This window comes from Leuciscus leuciscus, assembly GCF_965113295.1.
Source record: "Leuciscus leuciscus genome assembly, chromosome: 13".
In the NCBI taxonomy this organism is placed as follows: domain Eukaryota; kingdom Metazoa; phylum Chordata; class Actinopteri; order Cypriniformes; family Leuciscidae; genus Leuciscus; species Leuciscus leuciscus.
Genome location: NC_138737.1, coordinates 42,017,628 through 42,034,290, shown reverse-complemented (window position 1 = coordinate 42,034,290; position 16,663 = coordinate 42,017,628). Strand labels below are relative to the sequence as shown.

General features: G+C 41.6%; 1 protein-coding gene across 2 annotated transcripts in view; it reads right to left on the bottom strand.

The window, feature by feature from the left end:
* Positions 1 to 9,438: 9,438 nt before the first annotated feature.
* The window catches only part of dcaf1 (ddb1 and cul4 associated factor 1), a 55,143-nt gene continuing 47,918 nt past the window's right edge, over positions 9,439 to 16,663 (bottom strand). The window contains exons 20-25 of one of the 2 annotated variants that reach the window (XM_082187373.1): positions 16,526 to 16,619; positions 14,977 to 15,081; positions 14,614 to 14,687; positions 13,810 to 13,902; positions 13,047 to 13,338; positions 9,439 to 10,200 (exon numbers count right to left, since the gene is read on the bottom strand). In XM_082187373.1, the coding sequence (XP_082043499.1) occupies positions 10,142 to 10,200; positions 13,047 to 13,338; positions 13,810 to 13,902; positions 14,614 to 14,687; positions 14,977 to 15,081; positions 16,526 to 16,619 (717 nt within the window). In that variant the 3' untranslated portion in view covers positions 9,439 to 10,141. The remainder of the gene's footprint in view (positions 10,201 to 13,046; positions 13,339 to 13,809; positions 13,903 to 14,613; positions 14,688 to 14,976; positions 15,082 to 16,525; positions 16,620 to 16,663) is intronic. The other variant, XM_082187374.1, reaches the window with a different exon arrangement.

Genomic DNA, 16,663 nt, shown 5'->3' with positions numbered 1-16,663 from the left:
AATAAGTCATTAAACCTAAATCGGTAAAATGATTCCATGATGGGAATCTGCATATGAAGCACTGACGGATCTAAGGCTTTCTTCAGGGCAGATTGTCAGTGTTTACCACTAGAGGACATCGCATACATTAATGTTTCTAGATTTGTGGAGTAAAAGTAAAAGTTTTTATTTTGAAGTAAAAATATAAAATTAGACCCTTTGGGGTAAGATGGGTCACCCAGAATTGGCTCTGTTACTGGTGTAATTTTATTTTTTAAATGTAATAATTATTGTAATTAATGGGATTATTATTTATTATTTCCATGAATTAAATGTACATTTCAGACATCTTTGCATTCATTAAAACCTATAGGTTAATTTAGTGAAATCATTAAATTTATTTCTATTATGACATATCTTCAATTAAAATATGGCCAATTAAATATGTAAATATTCATACGCCTGTACACAAAGTCATAATCATTTTACCTTTCAGATGAATCTATTTTCCTGGGATTCTGCTTTGTCTGTCATTTGTTATTCAATTATTAACTAAATTATCAAAATTAAATTTTAAATACAATAGGTTTATTTAGTATTTTACATTAACGACACTGTATAAAATATATAAAAAAAAAAGAGTTCCTGTAAGAGTTCCAGTGGAGACCATCTTTCCCCAATATTTGACATTTTGTGCTATAACAAGTAAATGAGCAAATGTTTCTATTTATTTCCAGTAATAAGACACTGGCTGACGCATCATCATCACCCTGCACATGATAAACTTATATCCAGATATGTTACGGTTTAAAAGTAAATGCACATTGTTATTAGGGAGGGGGGGCTTGATCTTCCCCCATGTGACCCTATACATCAGGTAAACATTGAAATATGTTTATTAGTACAGTTATGGTGCTTTCCCACTGCGTGCTACGGCTCGGTACGGCTCACTGTAATAACACCACCTCAGCTGAGGCTCCAATCGAGCCGTAGTGATGCTAAAATGTGCACTAAAAACTACTGTTACTGCCAGCTCTGCGGTTGCCAGAAATTTACCGTAAAAAAATACAGTAGCAACATTTTAGTTTTTACAGATTTAAGTTTAATTTACAGTAAAAAAAACACATTTCATTAACTGATATGATGTTAATTTACCAACTTATTGAAATACTAATATCAGATTTGAACCATTGTAATACACTTGACAACCACCAATCACAGTGGTGACGAGTCACATGATGAATCAAAGCTCATCACAAGTAGCTTTTCCACAACCTAAGAGGGACAATATTAACATATAGGAGGTCATTCACACAAACACTAAACACCATCATGGTAACACACATGAAATTAAAAAAATTCAATAAATATTAATTTAACAACATAAAACATAACATAAAGCCCTAAAGTACATAACTGATTAGAAAAAACTCAGAAAAGCTAATAAGAAACACACACGAAAATACATCAAATGTGAAGAGTCACGCAGGGAATTGTGCGAATGTCAATTTACGTTTTTTCACTGTAAATTACATAACGACGTTCTTTTTCACTTTCAAAAACTGTACATTTAACAGTATTTTACTGTAAAATTACATTAAATGTACGGTTCGATCTAATCCAGTTATTCACCATATATAGTTTTTTCACCGTCACATTTTTACAGTCTTTTACCGTTAAAATCACGATAATATTTTGAACTAATACCTGGTACTTCTTTTGGCACCACCTCAGTGGCGTTTCCAAACGAGCCGTAGTGATACTAAAATGTGACGTGTAAACATTGCTGATCACTGATTGGTCAGAGAATCGTCACTACCAGCGTCACTGGATTTGCGACACGAGACACCAAACCCGCTAGATTTAAACAGTCACTAACGGCCACCTTTTTTAAACGACCGTCACACGCAACTTGAATAAAGATCCGGCTGTACGGTGGTCAGTAGACGAGGTGCCGGCGCTACTATAACCATCAGTCTATAATCACACACACTGTGAACCGGTTCTAAACTGCAGTGGAAAAGCAATCCGAGCCAAAGTGAAGCGAGCAGAGCCGAGTCGTGCCACGCCGTAAGAGGTTTAGTATAAGAAATATTATAGACTGATTTGAATGTCTTATGTATGTTAACTCTGAGTGACTTTGAAAAGCAAGTGGGGAACAAGTTACATTTACATTTGAGGAATACAACAAGCAATTCATCTTAAACTCTTATGCTATTATGGAATATCGCAGAGTTTATTCTAAATGATTTATGGGTGCAGATCATTATTGTTGTAATAATCTTGACTCAGAATAACTCCCTCTTGCTCTTCTCGTCTCTGATGACATTTTAAAGCAGTAAAGCAAAAAAAAAAAAAAAGCAGGCCAATCAAAAATGGCCTTTTAGCGTCACATACTTGAAACCCAAAGGTAGTAGAGAGTCATACACACACACACACACACGACCGTAAATAAAACACATGACAGAATCTACAATTTGTAAATGTGCAGTGGCTAAAGAGAAGATGCTTATAATGGTGCTTCCATATGAATCACTGGCTTTTCTAGGTCAATGTTGCTCACATAATCAGGTCACGGTGAAGGAAGAATGCAGTTCCTGAAATGGGTTTAATAGAGGAGTTCGTTCAAGCACATCACAGTCGAGCTATCAAAGCAGATCTATAAGGAGAATCCTACACTTAGAGAAGATTGCCTTTAATCAGGTGATTTAATCTCAGTGTCAAGCTCAACTGCATGTACTAAAATACTCAAAGCTCGGTTTTCACTGTCACAAGAAATTGCAGCATCTCAAATGTTGGTTTGGTGGTTCTGACAAACACCAGCATCCGGAATTATTTGCGTATTAGATGTGCAAATGTTTACGGATACCTATTTAATCTAATACTGAATTCATGGAATTAATCGGGAATTAATCCTATAAATGATGAGTAAATGGAGCGACATCAACCATGAACCTGCTTCGTGACTGAATACAGGTCAAAGTCTAGGCTGATTTCAATAGATGGAAAAAGTGAATTAAAATTCAAGCTGGTAAAGAGGTTGTTAAAGTAAGATGCTCTGACACACGGACAGGAAGAGGTGCGGGGCCGTCCGAAGCGCCCCTGGCATCAGATTGTGAGATTATGTAATGCTACTGTTTCCTGTTTCACAAGTGCATCGTTCAGTGGAGCCAATGAGACGCAGAGACACAGATCATACACACCCACACGCTGGATACAAACAGAGAGGAGAGGAGAGATGAGGGGAGGAGAGGAGAGATGAGGGGAGGGGAGGAGAGTAGAGGAGAGATGAGGAGAGATGAGGAGAGTAGAGGAGAGATGAGGAGAGATGAAGAGAGACGAGGAGAGTAGAGGACAGATGAGGAGAGGAGAGATGAGGGGAGGACAGATGAGGAGAGACGAGGAGAGTAGAGGAGAGATGAGGAGGAGAGGAGAGATGAGGAGAGACGAGGAGAGTAGAGGAGAGATGAGGAGGAGAGGAGAGATGAGGAGGAGAGCAGAGGATGGGAGGGGAGAGACGAGGGGAAGAGCAGAGGATGGGAGGGGAGAAATGACGAGGAGAGTAGAGGAGAGATGAGGAGAGGAGAGATGAAGAGAGACGAGGAGAGTAGAGGACAGATGAGGAGAGGAGAGATGAGGGGAGGACAGATGAGGAGAGACGAGGAGAGTAGAGGAGAGATGAGGAGGAGAGGAGAGATGAGGAGGAGAGCAGAGGATGGGAGGGGAGAGACGAGGGGGAGAGCAGAGGATGGGAGGGGAGAAATGAGGAGGAGAGCAGAGGATGGGAGGGGAGAGACGAGGGGGGGAGCAGAGGATGGGAGAGGAGAGATGAGGAGGAGAGGAGAGATGAGGAGAGTAGAGGAGAGATGAGGAGGAGAGGAGAGATGAGGAGGAGAGGAGAGGATGGGAGGGGAGAGACGAGGGGGGGAGCAGAGGATGGGAGAGGAGAGATGAGGAGGAGAGGAGAGATGAGGAGGAGAGCAGATGATGGGAGGGGAGAGATGAGGAGGAGAGGAGAGATGAGGAGGAGAGCAGAGGATGGGAGGGGAGAGACGAGGGGGAGAGCAGAGGATGGGAGGGGAGAGATGAGGAGGAGAGGAGAGATGAGGAGGAGAGCAGAGGATGGGAGGGGAGAGACGAGGGGGAGAGCAGAGGATGGGAGGGGAGAGATGAGGAGGAGAGCAGGGAGGGGAGAGATGAGGAGGAGAGCAGAGGATGGGAGGGGAGAGACTAGGGGGGAGCAGAGGATGGGAGAGGAGAGATGAGGAGGAGAGCAGAGGATGGGAGGGGAGAGACTAGGGGGGAGCAGAGGATGGGAGAGGAGAGATGAGGAGGAGAGCAGAGGATGGGAGGGGAGAGATGAGGAGGAGAGGAGAGATGAGGAGGAGAGCAGAGGATGGGAGGGGAGAGACGAGGGGGAGAGCAGAGGATGGGAGAGGAGAGATGAGGAGGAGAGGAGAGATGAGGAGGAGAGCAGAGGATGGGAGGGGAGAGACGAGGGGGAGAGCAGAGGATGGGAGGGGAGAGATGAGGAGGAGAGCAGGGAGGGGAGAGATGAGGAGGAGAGCAGAGGATGGGAGGGGAGAGACTAGGGGGGAGCAGAGGATGGGAGAGGAGAGATGAGGAGGAGAGCAGAGGATGGGAGGGGAGAGGAGAAACGAGGAGAGAAAAGGAGCGATGAGGAGAAGATGGAGGGGAGAGGAGAGACAAGGAGGAGAGCAGAGGATGGGAGGGGAGAGATAAGGAGGAGAGCAGAGGATGGGAGAGGAGAGATGAGGAGAGCAAAGGATGGGAGGGCAAATGAAAATATTTGTTTTTCTCCTTCCTGTATGTTGTATTTATTGGTTATTTTTAAAATCTCTGTCTTAACTATCATTTAGGGAACTTGCTGAAATGTATAGAGACAAGAGTTAGTTTTACAGAAAATGGTATGTTCCAATTATGCATTTAAGAGTGTTCAGAAGTGAGGCAGGGGAACAGAGAGTGGTTTTGAGCTTAATGCAAAAGTTGTTAATGCTGCTTGAACATGAGAAACTTCGGTCTCCAACAGTTGGTGCTAATTTTAGTACCTCAACAGGGCTAGTTTTTAGACTGTTTTTGTAACATTTGTTTTTATTTTTGCTCTTGCCCACTGTTGTATGGACCTTTTCCACGGACCTTTTCCACTTCCTTGCCTTTAAAGTATTTTTAAACGGATGCCAGGTGTGATTCTCCTTCTGACCGCTTGGGTCCCTATCACAGAGAGGAGAAACAAGGAGAGAAACGAGGAGAGAGAGAGGAGAAGAGGGAGAGGAGAGACGAGGAGAGGTATAGAAAACCTTAACCTTAAAAAAAAAAAAAAAAAAAAAAAAAATTTCCTTTCCCTTTGAAACATCACTTATCAGGCTTATGCTACTCTGAATAATACCTGAACTTCGTATTTTGAGCACTTCTTGCGTTGTTGTTGCTTTTGCCTCTTTATGATGACTCGCTGAATTTTGTCCTAATTTGTAAGTCGCTTTGGAAAAAGGCGTCTGCTAAATGACTAAATGTAAATGTAAATGTATAGGAGAGACGAGGACAGGTATAGGAGAGACGAGGAGAGGAGAAACAAGGAGAGGAGAGAAGAGAAGAGGGAGAGGAGAAACGAGGAGAGGAGAGAAGAGGGAGAGGAGAGAAGAGGGAGAGGAGAGACGAGGAGAGGAGAGGGAGAGGAGAAACGAGGAGAGGAGAGGAGAGAAGAAACGAGGAGAGGAGAGATGAGAAACAAGGAGAGGAGAGACAAGGAGAGGAGAGAAGAGGGAGAGGAGAGAAGAAACGAGGAGAGGAGAGACGAGGAGAGGAGAAACAAGGAGAGGAGAGACGAGGAGAGGAGAGACGAGGAGAGGAGAAATGAGGAGAGGAGAGACGAGGAGAGGAGAGAAGAGGGAGAGGAGAAACAAGGAGAGGAGAGACGAGGAAAGGAGAGAAAAGGGAGAGGAGAAACGAGGAGAGGAGAGGAGAGGGAGAGGAGAAATGAGGAGAGACGAGGAGAGAAGAGACGAGGAGAGGGAGAGGAGAAACGAGGAGAGGAGAGATGAGGAGAGGAGAGAAGAGACGAGGAGAGGGAGAGGAGAAACGAGGAGAGGAGAGATGAGGAGAGAAGAGACGAGGAGAGGAGAAACAAGGAGAGGAGAGATGAGGAGAGAAGAGACGAGGAGAAACGAGGAGAGGAGAGATGAGGAGAGGAGAGAAGAGACGAGGAGAGGAGAGGGAGAGGAGAGACGAGGAGAGGAGAGAAGAGACGAGGAGAGGGAGAGGAGAGATGAGGAGAGGAGAGATGAGGAGAGAAGAGACGATGAGAGGGAGAGGAGAAACGAGGAGAGGAGAGATGAGGAGAGGAGAGAAGAGATGAGGAGAGGAGAGGAGAGGGAGAAGAGAAACGAGGAGTGAAGAGACGAGGAGAGACGAGAAGAGGAGAGAAGAAACGAGGAGAGGAGAGATGAGGAGAGACAAGGAGAGGAGAGAAGAGAAGAGACGAGGAGAGGGAGAGGAGAGACGAGGAGAGGAGAGAAGAGACGAGGAGAGGGAGAGGAGAGAAGAGGGAGAGGAGAGACGAGGAGAGGAGAGGGAGAGAAGAGGGAGAGGAGAGAAGAGGAGAGGAGAGGGAGAAGAGACGACGAGAGGAGAGAAGAGGGAGAAGAGAGGGAGAGGAAAGAAGAGGAGAGGAGAGAAGAGACGAGGAGAGGAGAGACGAGGAGAGACGAAACGAGGAGAGGAGAGACGAGGAGAGACGAAACGAGGAGAGGAGAGACGAGGAGAGGAGAGACGAGGAGAGGAGAGACGAGGAGAGGAGAGGGAGAAGAGACGACGAGAGGAGAGACGAGGAGAGGAGAGAGGAGGAGAGGGAGAAGAGACGACGAGAGGAGAGACGAGGAGAGGAGAGACGAGGAGAGGAGAGAGGAGGAGAGGGAGAAGAGACGACGAGAGGAGAGACGAGGAGAGGGAGAGGAGAGACGAGGAGAGGAGAGAAGAGACGAGGAGAGGGAGAGGAGAGAAGAGGGAGAGGAGCGACGAGGAGAGGAGAGGGAGAGAAGAGGGAGAGGAGAGAAGAGGAGAGGAGAGGGAGAAGAGACGACGAGAGGAGAGAAGAGGGAGAAGAGAGGGAGAGGAAAGAAGAGGAGAGGAGAGAAGAGACGAGGAGAGGAGAGACGAGGAGAGACGAAACGAGGAGAGGAGAGACGAGGAGAGGAGAGACGAGGAGAGGAGAGACGAGGAGAGGAGAGACGAGGAGAGGAGAGACGAGGAGAGGAGAGACGAGGAGAGGAGAGGGAGAAGAGACGACGAGAGGAGAGACGAGGAGAGGAGAGAGGAGGAGAGGGAGAAGAGACGACGAGAGGAGAGACGAGGAGAGGAGAGACGAGGAGAGGAGAGAAGAGACGAGGAGAGACGAAACGAGGAGAGGAGAGACGAGGAGAGGAGAGACGAGGAGAGGGAGAAGAGACGACGACAGGAGAGACGAGGAGAGGAGAGAGGAGGAGAGGGAGAAGAGACGACGAGAGGAGAGACGAGGAGAGGAGAGACGAGGAGAGGAGAGAAGAGACGAGGAGAGACGAAACGAGGAGAGGAGACGACGAGAGGAGAGGGTGAGGAGAGACGAAGAGAAGAGAGGAGAAACAAGGAGAGGAGAGACATATATTATATATATATTATATATTTTATATGAAGGCTAATGTTTTATGTATCTGATGAGCGGAGTGTCTTAGTCCAACGTTTGTCATCGAGTCACAGCCAATCCTGTCTTTTATCTTTTATAACATGAGATTTTGGCCAAATGACAGGAAAAACTGAGTTCCCACATATACAGTAGCTACAGTAAACTTTATAAGCTGTAAGTTGATGAAAACATAATGCGATACGGCCGTGATGAACATGTATGTTTGAAATTCTCCGAAATTCACTGGTCCAAAACCTCCATTTGAGCCTGATTTTGGTAGAATGCTAATAATATAACTACACATGTACGTGTCTGACTGTATAAAGCCACATCTTTCATAACACTGTTTATTTAAAAATTAGCCATTTCCTGAAACGGTTTTGGACATATGAGGCATGCATTTACATATATCATTTTTTTTTTTTACAATCATGTTGTGTTCATGATTTTCCCGTATCCGAAAATGATAGTTAATGTTATTGCATTGGACTAAAATTGACTGACTTTACTCACCCATAATTTAACAATTAAAAAAAAATTATTATTATTTTGTGTTTTTTCCCCCACATTGTAACACTTGTGGTATTCCCAGTCAAAGATGACCAGCCTACAAAACAATTGCAGTAACACTTTATAATAACTGCATACTATGAATCATTAATTCATCATTTATAAAGCATTAATAAGCAGTTTATAAATACATATAGCTATAAATGATTTATTCTTGATTTTTAAGCATATCTATAATGTAATTGTATTTTCGTACTTTATTTCTAAATTGAGTATTACATTATTTACAAAGCAGTTTAGGAGTTGTCAGTGGTTCATAAGATCATTTAGAAAGTGCAAGTAAATGATTAATAAACTATTTAAATGTACATTTATGTATCATTATATTTAGACATAGTAATAGTTACTCTGTTTATAAATGCTTTATCATCATGTATTCCTACTGTAATTCAGGAAGTTATAGAACATTTAGTAGTTGTCAGTTATCTATTTTAGTGAGCTCATCTAAAGTGAGGACTATTTAAGCCTTTACAAAGGAGATTTAAAGGATTTAATCTTTTTATTAACTTGTTTTCTTTAAATTAGGACAGGTTTGTATTTATTTTTGAAACTGATTGATCGTAGGCCTCATTGATCTGAGCTTATATTGGTCAAAAATGTAGAAAATCAGAGAAACAAGTAGGAGTGTGTTCATCATGTCCATGTTCACATGTGGGCTTGCAGAAGTAAAGGCCTGGGACCTGTGCATGTGTAACTCAAGTCTCATGCAAACTCGTGCATCCGCACACACAATATTTTGAGCATTACAGGCTTTCTTTTTCACAGAGATGAACGTTATCCTCAAGTCACTGAGGCTCAGATCAATGACTACAATCAATCACTTTCAAAAATAAATACAAAACTTGTCCTGATCGGACAAAAAACAAGCTGACAAAAAGATGAAATCCAGTAATTAGTGATAAAATAGTGTAACGAGGGATTTATAAGCAATTTTTTGTAGACAGGTCATTTTTGACCAGGAACACCACAAGTGTGACAGGGTTTTCAACAGGTGTGTGTGGACTTCATACCCACTGATCTGTCAGTCTCTGCATCAGAAAACCTTATTCAGTGAGTACATTATATTTGTCCTTTATAAAAAGTAATTCCATGGAAATACTGTAAGAACCCAGTGTGGTTATGCTGTTCTGAACATGACATTTCAAGGTCAGTATTTTACTTTAATACACACAGGGAACTGAGAGTTTGGTAAGTCAATTAAAAATAAAACCAAACAAATGTACTCTGGTTTATTGTAATAACATGTATAGTAAAAATATTTTTAATACATTCTGTACACAACGTTGCCTTAGAGATTTGCTTTTGGAAAGGCATGAACAAAAACATTAAACCATAAAGTAAATGAAGGCTGTACACAGATGCTTAAAAAAGTTTCACTTCCTGTGAAATGCAAGGGTTACTTCCTCTTAAAGCACTGCAGATCCCCGGCGCCACCGCCTCACAGTCCTTTACACCAGTTTACATCAAAGGAAATTATTGCTCAGTCAACGTCTCAATCCAATCAGTCAGACGTGTAAAATCAAACAAAACTACCCTTCAAAAAGCAAAAAATGCACGAGCTAAACGTCTAAGCAACTCGATTTCAGTCGTTTAGATTAAACTAAAGAGGTCACCTGAGGAGTGGTGGGCAGGTCAGAGGTCATCCAGCGGATCAGAGCTACCCAGAACTCCACTAGACACTGAAACACACGCAAACCGAAGCACATAAGACAGACGTGCACGTGTGCGAGGTGTTTAACACACGCCGGGCCTCTTTAACAGCGACCGGACACTCAAAGCAGGAAACGCTACTACCAAAAACACACATCCGACCAATGACGTCCGCTTCACACGAGCACAAGAGACTGACGTCTTCCTGTCAGGTGTTCTCTGAGGCACAGGACGGGGCGAGCTCGTCTGATGTCACTTCCTGCAGAATCACTCGTTCAGGGCCAGGATGATGTCGTCTTCCAGGTCCGAGTTATCAGAGCTGTCTGCTACGAGAAGAGGAGAACAACGTTTCAGAGGTGAACTGAAGAAGAAACTAAACAAAATTAAAAAATATAAATAAATAATTAATTTAATTTGTAAAATGAAATCCCAGAACTTTCGAGGATCTTTTAAGCACTACTTTTTTTTTTTTTTCAAGGACTACAATCAAAGATCTCATTTATCAAACAATATCTTTCTTTATTATCTTTTAAATTCTAAAATAAACTAATAAAACAAAATGGTAGAAATAAAGAGCAACACGAGCTAACTTTATCCACTGAAAGGATCCTATGATAAAGATATGGCTTTACTTATTCAGACTGATTATTCTCCAGTGAATATATGATTGAGCTGAAGAATGAAAGCGGTATCATAAACTTGAACATTTGAGCACGGTCACGCTCATAGTCATGAGAAATGCCTCTATATCAGACGGACTGCAGATTCATTTTGTGTAAAAAGATTGTTTTATCAATACAATTAAAAATACATTTCCCATATTTTGTCTTTCAATAATGCACTTTTCAAGTACCTTTTCATAAATATGGCTGTTTTCGAGGGTTTTCCAGGACTTACATTTCAAAAAGTCAAACTCAAGCACCTTGTAGGATTCGGTCATGGCCGATAGTTAGCAAACAGCCGCTGACACTATAAACCTGTCATGTGTCTGACCACAAACGCCCTGGAAGAGTTCAGTCTGGCTGGTTAACACCTCTGAACTCCCATTGGTCGGTGTGGTGATGATGTAATAGGTGGGTGTGGCTCTGAGGCTCCGCCTTCTCTGAGGTGTAAATCTTCTCCGGTTCATTTCTTCTGTTCAGACGCGAGTGAAAACATGAACTCACTGGAGAGACGCTTTATAGCAGAAACTCAAGCTGTGATTCGAACTGAAAGAGACTCTGACTCTGTTTCCATGTTTAATACAGTACAGATGCTGCTTTAAACCCTTAAACCTGAAGTGTACCGCTGGCAGAAACCGTTTCATCAAGAACTGCTTCATCAGGCCAGACAAACATAAAAAAAAAAAATAAAAAAAAAACATTCAACACGTGTTTTTTGTGATGACTTGCTTGACATTTTGTTCCTCAGAATTGTGAGAAATAAACTTACAACTACACAGAATCTTTTAGATAAAGAAAGTCACAATAACCTTTTTTATTCCATCAAACTTCCATAGCGTTGGGAGAAATCTTCTAAATGTTTTCGCAGTATTTGCACATGCTGAGAGCATCATTTCAGCAAACTAACACTAGCTGTCAATAATAGTGCCTTTATTTTTTAATAGGGCATTTTCTTCATTATCGGCTCTGATCAAGACATATTTCTGTTTGGCTGATAAGTGTGGGAAGCGGGACTTTTATTTTGACGGCATCACTCCTATATTTCAGTTTGTCTTTTTAACTGTCCAGTTTTATAATAAAAAGGAAAATGCTATAATACAGTATCAAAATACCATCACTATGCTGTAAATATGCATTTATGTCATTTAAAGAAGTCTTTGAATATAAATATAAAACAAATGTAATGGACAAAGCTTGAGAGAGCAACTTTAATTCTACATATTTGACTGGTCATGTCATTTATTATGTCATATTCACAGTGTCCTGTATGTGTTTGTATTAGTGTTTGTTTGAGCAAATGTGATTTCCAGAAAAAAATGACCACAGATTACAGTTACAGTGTTTACTTCGTGTTTTTAACAATTTCCTAATTTGTGGGGGGAAAAAACACACTATAAATTGGAGAGGATGATGTCATAACAGGGTTCGTACAGATGCTGTAAAAAGAAATTCCTGGACTGTCAAGGACAAACAAACATTTAGTATTATAAGGATTTTTTAAACTCAAATTACAGATATAAGATAATCAAAAATACAACTTACAACACATTTAATAATATATATTGAATATAAAGTTTATAATGGCTATTATTGTTCACTAAATAATATTTTATCTTATAATGTTGGCGTACTTCGTACCAAGAAAAGGTCTGCTGGGGGTCTATCACATGGGCTGTAGTGTTAAATTAGCATGAAAAGACTGTATTTGTGTTATATATGAAATTTCTTACATATTGTATAAAGTCAAGCACTTTTCAAGGGTTTTCCAGGACTTATTTTAAAGTCAGATTCAAGTACTTTAAAGGGGTGTTTGATTATGATTTTACTTTTCTAACTTTAGTTAGTGTGTAATGTTGCTGTTTGAGCATAAACAACATCTGCAAAGTTACAGCGCTCAAAGTTCAAAGCAAAGGGAGAGATTTACTTTTACAGAAATCGCTTTTTAAGGACTACAACAAACGGCTGGTAGAGACTACACCACATTCCTCCCGGGTTAATGACATCACCAACCATAGAATTTACATAAACCCCGCCCCCTGAACACAATTATCATGACAGGATATGCTAATCAATGACTAGAAGATAACTACACATCAGCTACATTAATTCATCAACTAACCGTTCATAATGTCCTGTTGCTTCTACATGTTGTCACTTCTTCTTGAGTCTCTCCATCATTGTCTGACTCCGGTTTGAACATAAAAGGCTAAAAGTTTTGTAATTTTCAGTGCATGTCTGTGTGAGGTAAAAGGACAAGCTCTTGAAGCTCCGCCCCCTGTGCCGGGAGCAGCAGCTCATTTGCATTTAAAGGGACACACACACGAAACGGTGCGTTTTTGCTCACCCTCAACTTTGACAACTTTAACATGCTACATAAAATTATCTGTGGGGTATTTTGAGCTAAAACTTTACACATACATCTTGTGAAAGGGCGTTATATATACCACCCCTTTAAAGCAGCTTGTACACCTAACATCATAATAATACTGGATGAATGTTGTCAAACTCACTGTTGTCCAGCACAAGCTCCACATCTCGCTCATTATCATCAGAATCATCATCATCGTCGTCATCGTCATCATCATCATCATCGTCGTCGTCATCATCATCATCATCATCGTCATCATCAGCCTCTTCGTCCAGAAGGCGAGCCACCTCCTCATCGTCAGACGGAGAGAAGTCGTGCTCTCCATCCTCCTCTCCGTTGTTCTCGTTCAGCTCGGCCAGCAGCGGGTCAGTGTCGATGTCATCGATGTCATCATCAGAGTCATCGTCATCATCTTCATCCTGATCATCCTCCTCCTGAAACACACACACACACGAGTCTGGTGAGATCAGTGCAAAACCTTCCGAAGTTTTTAACAAGATCTCCATCACTTCAGTCGAAATGAGAAGCTCCACTGCAGTGCATTTCACAAGCAGAAAATGTGCTTATATATATATATATATATATATATACACACGTACATATACACACACACACGTGCTATCGAAATGGCTGAAAAGATAAATTCGCATTTCTTTCATAAATATTAGCAAAATTCTAATTATATTTCAATTCTAAAAGGCAATAATGAATGTCAGCGGGAGAAGGTTCTGCATGGTCTCCTACGCCCACAAGGGGGACCAATATAAACCAAATCAAGCATTGCATCTTTTATTGAAATTAACTTTTGGAACAATTGTTCTTAAATAAAATATTATTTCCTTAATGTGCATGCCAGGACAATCAGTGCATGAAAGCAAAACAAGAAATCTGTGGATCAGCCTCACCTGATCTTCCTCATCTTCCTCCTCCTCAGCGAGTCTCTGGCGGCCCACTTCATACAGACGACACACAGTGTCCATGTTTATAGAGTCCTGATTCTGTAGCACACACACACGCGCGCGCACACACACACACACACACACACACACACACACACACACACACACACACACACACACACACACACACACACACACACACACACACACACACACACACACACACACACACACACACACACACACACACACACACACACACACACACACACACACACACACACACACACACACACACACACACACACACACACACACACACACACACACACACACACACACACAGAGAGAGAGTTAGTGTCGAACAAGATAAATATAGGAGACATTTTATTGTATATAAGTATATATATATAGTTTTGTAGAAATTAGAATCCACTTCAAAGAAGATCATTTTGTTCACTGTCATCAAACAGATAAAGACAAATCTTCATTTTAAAAGCACAAAGACTCAGATTTGTACAGGAGCAGTTTGAGTTTGCCATCTCAGCATCACCGGCTATTACATGGCAGATGCATATGATATTATGTTGTTAAACGTTTAATAAAAGTACAACATAATGAAAACAAACTTTAAAAAAAAAAATTGTTCATGTACAAAATGAGTGCAATTCTATAAAAGATTATTTAAATGTACTTGTGCTAAAAAAATAAAAAATAAAAATCTGGATCCGTAAATAAGTCCCTAAAAGTTTGTCCCAGAGTTATATATATATATATAAAAGCATATAAATGAATAAATGTGCATCATACCTCGATGACAGCCAGATAGCAGTCCTTGGTGTCTGTACACAGGTCAAAGATGTTCCTCTTCACATCAATGGTGGCTGAGAGAGCAAACACACCATCATGGAGATTTTAGAAAATACAAAAAATATATATATTTTTTTTATTATTCAATACAATTATTAGCATTATTCATCAGCTTAAAAAAAACCAAAACTCATTACAGAAAGACTAGGTTATTTTCCAAGTAATGTCTATGGACAGCATGTGACAGGTTGTCTCTTTTGTAAATGCTTTTACACTAACAAGACACAAAGTATATATTTTGATCAGACAGTTCACATCATATTCTCCTGTAAAGCTGAAGGATGTTCATGAGGATGAAGATACCGATGGGTTTATAGTCCGTGGCATCGAAGGTCCTGAAGGAGGATCCGAAGGGACTCTTCATCTGCTGCTCCATCATGTCATCCTCATCGTCAGCCTGTAACATGGCTGCAACACACACACACACACACACACACACACACACACACTGAGAACATCAGCAACACACTCCACAACATCAGTGAAACACTGGAACACACACACACACACACTCAATCCAGAGCACTTTACACTTCAGTATCTGCAGAATAAACACAGATTGTGTGTGTACTCTCTTATAACACGACGCATTCAAATGTGATGAATTTCACATTCCAACAGGAACATGACCTTAAAGTTGACCTGTTCTGCCCTTTCACACACTCCTGATGATGTTTCAGGCTCTACTAGAACAGGTTTTCCTGCTTGAATGTTGATTATTCTCCTCATATTCTCCATTGTTGCGGCTCCTCTCTTCCCAGTCTGTCAGTAACGCTCTGTTTACTTCCTGTCTCTATGAAGCTCCTCCTCCTGAAAAGCACACTGTGCTCTGATTGGTCGGCTGGAGCAGTGTGTTGTGATTGGTCGAGCGCTTCGAGTGTGTTTGGGAAATGTCCCGCCCCTTACCATAACCGCCAGTTTAACACACTACTGACTAACTCAACCAGGCCCCGCCCCTTTATTCTGCGCATTAATTATTATAATGAGGAATATTGTGACGCGTTCGTTCCCGGAAAAAACTCAAGACTACAATGGAGGCGTTTCAGGAGTTCAGGAACACTGACACTGATATAGAGAAGAGCTGGAGCTTCTTCATGATCACACAGCAACATTACACACAGATGAAGATGGAGAAAAGCATCAGAGGTGCTCTTCAAACACACAACAGTGGCTTATTGACGATTAAGAGCCCGGATCAATCAGAGGCCAGACCTGATCCCTATCAGATATATCTCTGGAGAAGCTGGAGAACATCCAGTCATTAGAGAGGATCTGCAGAAGAAGAACGGCAGAAATCCCAGAATCCCAGGATTGCAAAAGACGCCCCAAAAACACTTGAGGCTGTAATCTCTGAAGCCAGAGTCATCCAGCACTGAGTCTGAACACTGATGTCAATGTGAGATCTACAGTTTCTTTTAAATAAATTGGCCAAGTCATCAAAAATCAGTTCTTGCTTTGTCAACCTGAGGAATTCTGGCCGCTTGTTTCCGCCACAGGAGAACATTTCAAAAGATCATTGTGACTTTCTCAAAATTGCGATTTTACATCTTGCAGTTCTGACTTTATTTCTCAGAGTAGCGTGATATAAACTTGTGGGGGAAAAAGTCAGAATACTATGATATAAAGTCACAATTGCAAGATAAAAAGTTGCAATTGCAAGTTATAAAGTCAGAATTGCATGACAAATTCGTAATTGTAAGTTATGAAGTCAGAATTGAGAGATAGAGGCAATTAGCTTTTTTATTTTTTATCCTGTGGCAGAGACAAGCTTCCATAGGGTATGAGTGCAGACTGAAGAGAGATAAAGCATAAGACAGAGAGGATCTGCATGTGGTGCCCTGTCGTCTCTCACCTCCATAGATGACGGTTCCGTTGTTGTTGAACACGATCCGACACTGATCCAGCGCTGGCACAGTGTGGAGGAGATGAAACGTCCTCAAGTCCCACTGGAGCTCCAGTTAAAGCAAACAACTCATCACTCTAGCAGCCA